General features: G+C 53.0%; 1 protein-coding gene across 1 annotated transcript; it reads right to left on the reverse strand.

Annotated features, from left to right (window-relative positions):
* Positions 1-1,227: 1,227 nt before the first annotated feature.
* LOC136166061 (keratin, type II cuticular Hb1-like) lies at positions 1,228-8,169 on the reverse strand. The gene is made up of 10 exons (XM_065932089.1): positions 8,139-8,169; positions 7,214-7,551; positions 6,281-6,489; positions 5,413-5,473; positions 4,547-4,642; positions 4,152-4,316; positions 3,776-3,901; positions 3,357-3,577; positions 1,545-1,576; positions 1,228-1,409 (listed from the first exon to the last, which is right to left on the reverse strand). The coding sequence occupies exons 1-10, from the start codon at positions 8,167-8,169 to the stop codon at positions 1,228-1,230; spliced, it is 1,461 nt and encodes a 486-aa protein (XP_065788161.1).
* Between the last annotated feature and the right edge of the window lie 983 nt (positions 8,170-9,152).

A 9,152-nucleotide genomic window follows, 5' to 3' on the forward strand; every position in this document is an offset into this window, starting at 1 on the left:
TTTTCCCCCCAGGAATGTCCTTGGCAGGGTAGACAGAAGGATCACGCTGGTTGAGAAGCCACAGGGCACATCTGGCCATGTGTAGGGACATCTTTGTTTGCCACAACTGGGGGAGGGTGACTACTACTGCCATGCAATGGGTAGAGGCCGGTGGGCAAGTCACTGATCCTCACTACATTTTAGCTTCTTCACCTGTAAAGTGGAATAAGGATACCTATTGGATGATAGGGCGGTTTCAGCTGTCTATTGCTCTTCTGGCTTCCTAAGTAAAATCGTGTACTAAAGAGTTGGTTAAACCTATGTGTGAATGTTGATTCAGTCATTTACTAGTTGAGTAACTGTGAGCAAATCACTGATCCTACAATGCACAGGATACTTGTCCCCCAATAAGGAAGTCTCCAGCCCAAAATGTCAGTAGTGTTGAAGTCAAGAATCCTTGGTCTAGAGAAACCCATGACCACACAAGGCAGGGAGGGATTCCCCATCCTCCATGGGTCTTCTCTTGTTTTCTCAAGGCTCCGGTTGCTCAAGCCCAGACAGGCAGCTTCTACTATGTCATTTTCACCTAATGAAAAATTATTGAGTACATGAGAGGTTCTGAGGACATCTCTGGCAGGGAGCACCTATCTCAGGAGGGCCCTGGCATTTATGAGACTCTGAGGCACCCAGGTCTGATTAGCCACAATTAGTTTATTGGAAACAAAGAGTGAAACAAAGACAAGAGCTTGCAGGCCGTTGACTCATTGGCTTTGTAGAAGCCTCTGCGGGCATCCTTGAAAGGTGATGGCCTCCCCTCCCACAGGGCACGGCCCTCAAAGAGTTACAGGAAAACCACCATCAGCGTTCCCCATGTCCATGCTACAGGTACCAGCACACTCGCAGATTCCCCAGGATGTGCAGATCGGGAAACTCCGGGGCCTGTCCCGCTTTCCTCCAAGATTCGGTGAAGGGGATCAGGCAGGACCAATGAATCCAGCAAAACACAGAAGGCAGAAGAAGGCATGAATCCTCAAGACAGCAAAACGACTACTAGGAAATGCTACAGAAAGAGGTCAGGGTGCGCCCCAGCCTCCCTGGGGCTCAGGTGCCTGGCGGATGGCACGCAGAGGGAGCAGAGAAGGAGTAGGGAGAGCAGACGGTTCAGGCCAGCAGGCGGCCCGGGGGCGGGGGATGCAACGGGAGGGGCGTTTCGGTGGCGCGAGGTCCTGGTTGGGCCGGAAAGCGACCTTAGCACTTCTTACAGCCCAGGATGCTGCCGCCCACCCTAGAGCAGGGGCCGCAGGCGTCGGAGGTGCCCACCACCACGTTGCCGCTGCAGGGGGCGCTGCAGACGCTGGTGGTGACAGCAGGGGCAGCACCGGAGGCGCAGAGATCGCCACAGACGACGCCACCGCGGGAGCTGCTGACGCCTGAATGGGGGAAGAACAGGCAGAGACCCGGGTCAGACACTGCCCCAGCCAGCAGGCGTGGGGCGGCGAAAATGCCCCCTCCCCAAAGGCATTGTGACCACCCCGCTGGAGAAGGGGGAGGGGCGGGCTACTTACAGACATTCACAGCCCCGACGCCCTCGCACAGCCTGCGGGGAAAGGAAGAGAGAAAGGTCAGTGCCCTGAAAAGCCGCTGGTCCACACGGCCAAGGTGAAAGGTGAGGCCCTCATTCTGAGCACTGGCCCCGGAAAGGCGCCATCAAGCGGTAGCCCCGGGTCAATGTATGGATTCTGCAGACACATCGTCTGGCTCTCTAGCCCTTATTAGCTGAACAACCTCGAATTTAGGGGCTTCCCAGGTGGCGCTAGTAGTAAAGTACCCGCCTGCCAATGCAAGAGACATAAGAGATGCGGGTTCGATCCCTAAGTCAGGAGGATGCCCTGGAGGAGGGCATGGCCACCCACTCCAGTATTCTTGCCTGGAGAATCCCATGGACAGAGAAGCCTGGCAGGCTACAGTCCATTGGCAGGCTACAGTCCATTGGGTCGCAGAGTTGGACACGACTGAAGCAACTTAGCACACACACAGCCAGCCTCCTGGGGAAAATCTACTCCCTGAACTTTGTGAGGGTGAACTCAAACTAAGCCTGTAAGTGCCTGATTTCTGCCATCAGGGATGGTAGTGCTTAGGGAATGGTAGCTCCTACTATTTCTTTCCGTTCTGATTGACTTGTAAATGTATCTGAGGAGCAGCAGATTTAAATTCCTGAATCTGGTCTGACTAGTATCACTAAAACATGGGCTTCAGGAGGACAGAATTTTTTTGTGTATCCTTTTTCCCGCTGCAGAATCGACAGTGCCCCTAGATGATGCTTGGCTCAATAAATAACTTGCATGAATGAATGGGATGTTCGAACACATTGAGAGCAGACTCAGAGATTAGCTACATCTAGTCCCTCACTTAACAAATGGATAAAATGAGGCCCAGAAAGGAAATAACCAGTGCCACTCCGGCCACCTAACTCCATCCAGGCTGGGTTTCCTTCCCACGTGATGCTGTCTCCTTAAGGAAAACACAGAGTCCCTCTAAGAGACCAAAGCAAAGGGTTGTCTTAATCAGCTTCAGAAACGAGGAGAGTTTGCAGCTCACGATCTACCTTCCCAGGCCCAGGCTTCCTAGGGAATCCACAACAAAGCTTCTGAGTTCATTCCAAGAGTGTTTTGGGACAGAGGGATGGGTCTTTCTGTTTCCAGGGGAAAGAACCAAAGGGCACAGCCCGTGACTGTTGTCCTCACAGAAGCGGTTCAGCCGCCCTCTCCCTGAACACAGATGGCTGATGACCAGTGGGTCTCCCTTTGCCTTCAAAAGAAGCGACAGGTAAAAATGCCCAGAGCAGGCTACAGCTGCTTCAAGGGACCAGCCCCTGTTATCTGTCTACCCTTAATTTCACTTGCTGCAATGAACAAACACTTAGGCAAAGACACTATATAGTTGGAATATATAAGTGTGTGTTGATAAAATCCTCTATTGAAGCTGTCATTTGGGAGGAAATCTGAACTCCCAGGGCTGGAGCCAAGGCCAGGCTTGAGAAGAGAGTTGGAACCCTGAGGGGCACGTGCAGTGAGGGCCAGGAGAGAAGAAACACTATTGAGGAAAGGCGACCCAGCCCAGACAGGGCTACTCAGGAACAGCAATCACTATGACCTTGACTCTGGGCTCTGAGAAACAGATTTGCAAAGGCACCAATCCCAGATCAGCACCTAAGTAGGCACGAGAAACTGAAATGGGGCTAGAAACATACCTAAAGAAATTACTCAAATTACCTGTCCAGTTGCAGGATGGGGAGCTTTGTCAAGTAGGAAAGTCAGGGACACTGCATGATGAGAACCCAGGCAGGGCTGGGAGAGAAATTTGGCTACAGTACCCACCTCTGCTCCTCGCCCTCCAGCAGGCGCCTGTAGGTGGCGATCTCAATGTCCAGGCCCAGCTTGGAGTTCATCACCTCCTGGTACTCCTTGAGCAGGCAGGCCATGTCCTGCTTGGCCTTCTGCAGGGCCTCCTCCAGCCCGGCCAGCTTGCACTTGGCATCAGTGAGGGCCGCCTCGCCCTGCTGCTCTGCCTGGGTCACTGCAGCCTCCAGCTTGGAGTTCTAAGGGCCCATGAGAGAACGAGATGGGTTATGGTCTCTCCACACAGCAGGAATCTCTCCCCTTCATCACCTGGATCACCCAGAGTGACCACAGCCTTGGTCTCAAGTCATGCAAATGGACTGGAGAATGAATGGTGAGATCCAGCTGGGCACACACACTGCTGGTGGGACCCTGGGTGGGCCTCAAACAGCTCCTACCTGGCACTTGGCATTCTCGACCTCAGCCGTCAGCCTCTGGATCACGCGGTTCAGCTCATTGATCTCCTCCTTGGTGCGACGCAGGGTCTCCCCATGCCGGATCACTGTGGCCTTGATCTCCTCACACTGGTGGGAAGCAGAGAGGCTTGTGAAGCTCAGGACAGGACATTCCACCCATTCAAGACACCACAGATATCCAGGGCACAGCCTGTGAAACCATACATGGCAGCCCTGTCCTTCCACTGTAACCTGAAAACTGTCTGCACTTCTGTCACCGTCTCTGGCAATCCAAATTTCCAGACAAAAGAAGCCTTGTTAATGTATACCTCACATCCCTTCCATCATGTCTAGAATGCAGGTGTCCTGGACCACTCACCTTGCTGCGGTACCAGCTCTCAGCCTCGGCCCGGCTGCGGCTGGCAATGTCATCATAGTGAGCCTTGATCTCAGCAACAATGTTGTCCATGTTCAGGTCCCGGCTATTGTCCATCTTGACGATGACTGAGGTGTCTGAGATGTGGGCTTGGAGAACTCGGATCTCCTGCAGATGGTGGGGCAGGAGGATGAAAGGGTCTTGTTTACACCTTTGCTTCCCCCATCACAGTGTGTACCAGCCTTCTCAGCCCTCCCTGGTCTCCCTGGGCCTCCCAGAGGCCCCCCTCTGACAGCCTGATGGACTGCAGCTCCTGCTCAAACTCCTGTCCAACTCCGACCCCAAACCAACACCCTCTCTTCCAGATCCTGGTTTCTGCCAGAACTACAATCACTCACCTCCTCATATAGTCGCCGAAGGAAGTCAGTCTCCTGAATCAAGGCCTCCACGTTGGCCTCAAGATCTGATTTGCGGAGGTAGGCACAGTCCACATCCTGGGAAGATGGGGAGTCTTTGAGCAAAGAGGACCCCTGATGATCATCATCACCCCGAATTCCTCTCTCTTCTCACCCATTACAAGGAGGTGAGGGGGAAAGGATTTCCTGTGTTCCTCTTCCTGTCGCATCTCCATGCTGCCCTTCCCTGGAGGCATCTCACAACCTCCTCCCCTTCTAAGAACAAATGCCTTGTGCCTTGGAGGTGGACCACCAGCCTTTCACCCTTTCTACCTGAGACCTCTCACTTTCCAGCTCTCCTTTTCCCCTTCCCTGTACCAAAAAGCCTGCCAGACTGGCTCCCTTACTCAACCACCTTGACCCTTCCCTATTTCCCTACAGCCCTCCAAGACTCCACCTGGCCACTGTTGGCTCTGCTCCATCCCCCCCCAAATCCTGGGACTGTGCCCCTCCTCTTAACCAGACTCCTGAAACACTAGACAGGACACCATCCCTTAACAGAGAGACTGAAGCTACCATGCCTCCATGGAATCCCAGCCACAGATTATTACTTCTGAGACCACAGAACATCCAGAGGTTAATTCAGCTATACCCCTGCTTCAGGGCAAGTTGTTAGTGGATTGTCCAAGGTTACTGACCTTTTCAAAGCCTTGGATGTGCATTTCATGACCTAGTCTATGTGAATTTCCCATCCTGACTTGGCAAAGTCACTGCTCCCCACAGAGGATGAGACCACTGTTCTCCACAATGAAAGCTTGTCATTCTGGGAGATCCTTCATGGCTCTGCTTCCTGATCCCATGTTACTCACCTTCTTCAGAGCCACAAACTCATTCTCGGCTGTTGCTCTCAGAGCAACTTCCTCCTCGTACCTGGGGAAGAGGGCAGAGAGGGGAATCATGGCAGGGCAGGTCTCCCCAGAACCCCCTCCACATTTTACCAGTGAAGGGGACAACACTAGGGACCTCCCCACATAGCCAGATCCTTGGCAGCCCTGCTGGGTCCTCTCTGGTTGGAGAACCAGAGGACCCTCTCTGGGGTATGTCTGTGATTCTCTCTCCACTTGGAATTGAGGGATCCAGGGGGTGACTCTTCTAGAACCTCACAACCCTGCTGCCCAAACTGCTCTGAGGTCACCTCTAGAGGAAAATAAGGACTCAACACCAGTCTGGAGTGGACAGCAGCCCCTCTGGGGCACTGCCACCCCAGCCTCCCCCAACCTGGGTGTCCAGCCGAGCTCAGCTGGGGGAGGACCTATGAATCTCAGAGGCCATCAGCACTAGAGCAGCCTAGACAGTGGGACACCCAGAGACCCAGGACCTGGCAGCCCTGAGAGACCCTGAGACTCATATCACATCCAGGTGCTACAGGTGGGAGCCTGAGGGGCCAGGCCTGGGAGAATGCAGATGCCTCCTCCCCACAGAGCACAGGGCACTGTTGCTGGGTGATCAGGCTGTGAGAAGAGAAGCCTGAAGGAGGGGAGAGAGACTTCCTAGAGAATCATGGCCCTCCTCATAGGAATCTGAACAACGACTGCCTTGATGGGAAGATCCTGCTGCATACCACCAACTTGCCCTGCATGGTCACACCCCCTTCTTTGAAATTCTTTTCCAATTTCATCCAGTGGGTTGAATCCATGTCCATTTCCTGTGCCCAACATCACCCTCAGCCACACTCACCTCTTCTTGTAGCCCTCCAGCACCTCCTGCAGGCTGTTGAGCTCCGAGGACAGCCTCCCGCTGTCGGCCTCTGCGCACTCAGCCTCCCGCCTCAGCGTCTCGATGTAGCCATTGAACAGGGGCTCTAGGTTGCTCTCGCAGCACTGGCGGTTCTGGTAGAACTGCAGCTTGGTCTCCAGCAGCTTGTTCTGCTGCTCCAGGAAGCGCACCTGCCATTTGGGGTGGGGGAGGGGTCAGATGGCTCCTACTGCCCCCAAGCCTATTTGGGGGATGGAGGGGCTTGGGGAGGGTGCTGAGTGCTTTAAGGTAAATTCCAACAGGGGTTCAGCAGAGATTAGACCGAGGGGGCAGTGGGAGACAAGGCAATTTCTGGATTTCAAGAGAGTGATCATGTTTAGATTTTCCATATTAGGGTGAGAGCAAGGTATTTGGAAAGATCATTCACTTCTCAGGTGAACTGAGTTATCCTGACCTGCTGAGTCTAGATAGCATGTGATCAGGAGTTAAGTAGAGCTCTTTTTGCATTTGACTGCCCCATCAGAGCCCAGCAGGGACTTGGGCATGGGGGGTTTCAGAACAGGTGTGATCAAGGACAAATACTTGAAGGCTGAACTGTGATCCTATTCCTATATCTTATGTGCATTTCTTGAGTCTTGTTTGCATGTATGCTTTCTTCTCTGACATGTGGTTCCAAAGCCTTGTCCTTGTCTGTGGGCACCCTGCCTGTCTAGACAGAGGTTTTATATAATAGTGCTCCATTCAGGAGCCCCTGCTCTAGACTCATCTCTCTGGTCTTTTTGTGCCCTGGATGTGTGTCCATTTCATCAATCAGACTGGGACCTGAAGGGACCACATCTCTACTGCCCTTGACTACCCCTTCACTGCCTACCCAGGAAGGGAAGGTTCAGGAAGGGTGTGATCAAGGAAACTCACCTTGTCGATGAAGGCAGCGAATCTGTTGTTGAGACACTTGATCTGCTCCTTCTCCTCTTGCTTCACGCACTGCGCATTGGGGTCGATCTCCAGGTTGAGGGGCGTGAGGAGGCTCTCATTGACTGACACGGTGGTGATGCAGGGAGGGCTGAGGCCGCCCACGCCGCCGGAGCGGTACCCGAAGCTGCGGCCAAAGGAGCCAGTACGGAAGCCCCCGCAGACGCTGCGGCTGCCGAAGCCCCCGGTGAGGCCACGGTAGCAGGAGATGCCGCGGTAGGGGGCGGCCGTGATGCAGCAGCGGCCGGGCCGAGGTCCGCAGGCGGAGACGCAGCTGAATGCTGGGAGAGAACGGTAAGATCCACAAGTCATGGTGCTTCTTTGGGGCACGGGAGGCGCTCAGGAGGCAGATGGCCTAATGGAGGGCTAGTGGACGAGGTGTTCACTTCTTGAACATCATTGGGCCTTTTATATATGTGAGGAGCCTGACGTATCCACGTGTTAGGAGCAATTAGACATGTTTATGGGCTTGGGTTGTTTAGCTGCTGTTGCTCCTTCCTTAATGTGCTCAATTGCGTGCCAGATGCGGCCAGATGTTTATGGCCTTTTACCCTAAACTGCACAATTTTTGTCCTCAAAGGGCCAGCTCACCTCTCCTCACCCCACCCCAACCTCCTCATACACACTTGGCGAAAGGTTTTTGAGGATAGGGGAGCGGTGACTCACGTTGGAAAGGAGGGCGGGGCAAGGCGGGGGTGCGGCCTCTTCCCTACCACCCATTTGACGTGCTCATGCCGCTGTCCGCGGTGCTGATCACATCGGCACTGCAACACTGGGAGAGCGTTAAGATCAACAGATGGGGAACTTGAGATCGCTTCGTGATTTCCCTTACAGGGATGGCTGCTTTTACAGCACCAAAGCCTCAGACACCTGCTCCCAAATTCCTCACCTGCACCCATCAGCCAACTCTCTGTATCTCGTCTCTCTCTCTCTCTGTCTCTGTCTCTCTCTCTCACAGGCACAAACATACACACTGCGAACTCACATGCTGGACTTCCCATCAACAATCTCACAGATACACGTGCTCATACACACTTACACCTACCTCCACTTGCACAGTGACAAGTCCACTTCTTAGACCTTATTTGTCAGCCTACACTGAAAGGAGGCACTCCCTCCCACAGAGTCTTCCATGAGGCCTAAGGTGGCACACCTTGGCTCAGCGGTCTCCTGAATGCCCAGCCATTGCCAACAAGGCCCCAAGCAAGGATAGCCTGTCTAGATTTCACCTCCAGGCTCAATGCTTTCTCCAGGGCCCAGAAGGATTGGGGTAGACATGGCTATTATAAGTCTTTATAGCTTTTGGCTCAGAATACAAGAGAATCTTTCAGATAGAGCCATATAGGGGGAGCATTCAGCCCCCTGCCATCACTCCCCTGAGCCTATATTGCTTTCCATGTTCTAACAACCCTGCAACATCCTTCCCTTTACAGCAATTTGTCAATAGCATTGAAAGATGCTATTCCATATTGTCAGAACAAATCCATATTGTGTGCCATCCATCCAACATAATTAGATTGGTCCTTGAACACTAAAAGGCTGGGTAGGAACCAGGGCTCTTCCATGACTAGCTCTATGTGATCTAGGGGGGCAGGGAAGTACACTCCTCTGGGAGATGGATTAAGCATCTTCTTCCCAGGGCTGCCTTGGAGAATTACAGAGATGTGCATGCACTCAGTAAATTCCAGAGCACTGTGCAGATGTGCTTTGTTGTAATCATTAAGAAGCAAGAGGCTCTGGGACTGCATTTTCTGAGTTCACATCATGACCCACAAAGAGAAGCAACCAGAATTTTAATGAAACAGGTTAGGACAAAATCAAGAAGAGTAGAATATAGTAGAAAACATCAGAGTGTAGCATACATAATAAAAACATTTCAGGG

This window comes from Muntiacus reevesi, chromosome 4 (assembly GCF_963930625.1).
Source record: "Muntiacus reevesi chromosome 4, mMunRee1.1, whole genome shotgun sequence".
In the NCBI taxonomy this organism is placed as follows: domain Eukaryota; kingdom Metazoa; phylum Chordata; class Mammalia; order Artiodactyla; family Cervidae; genus Muntiacus; species Muntiacus reevesi.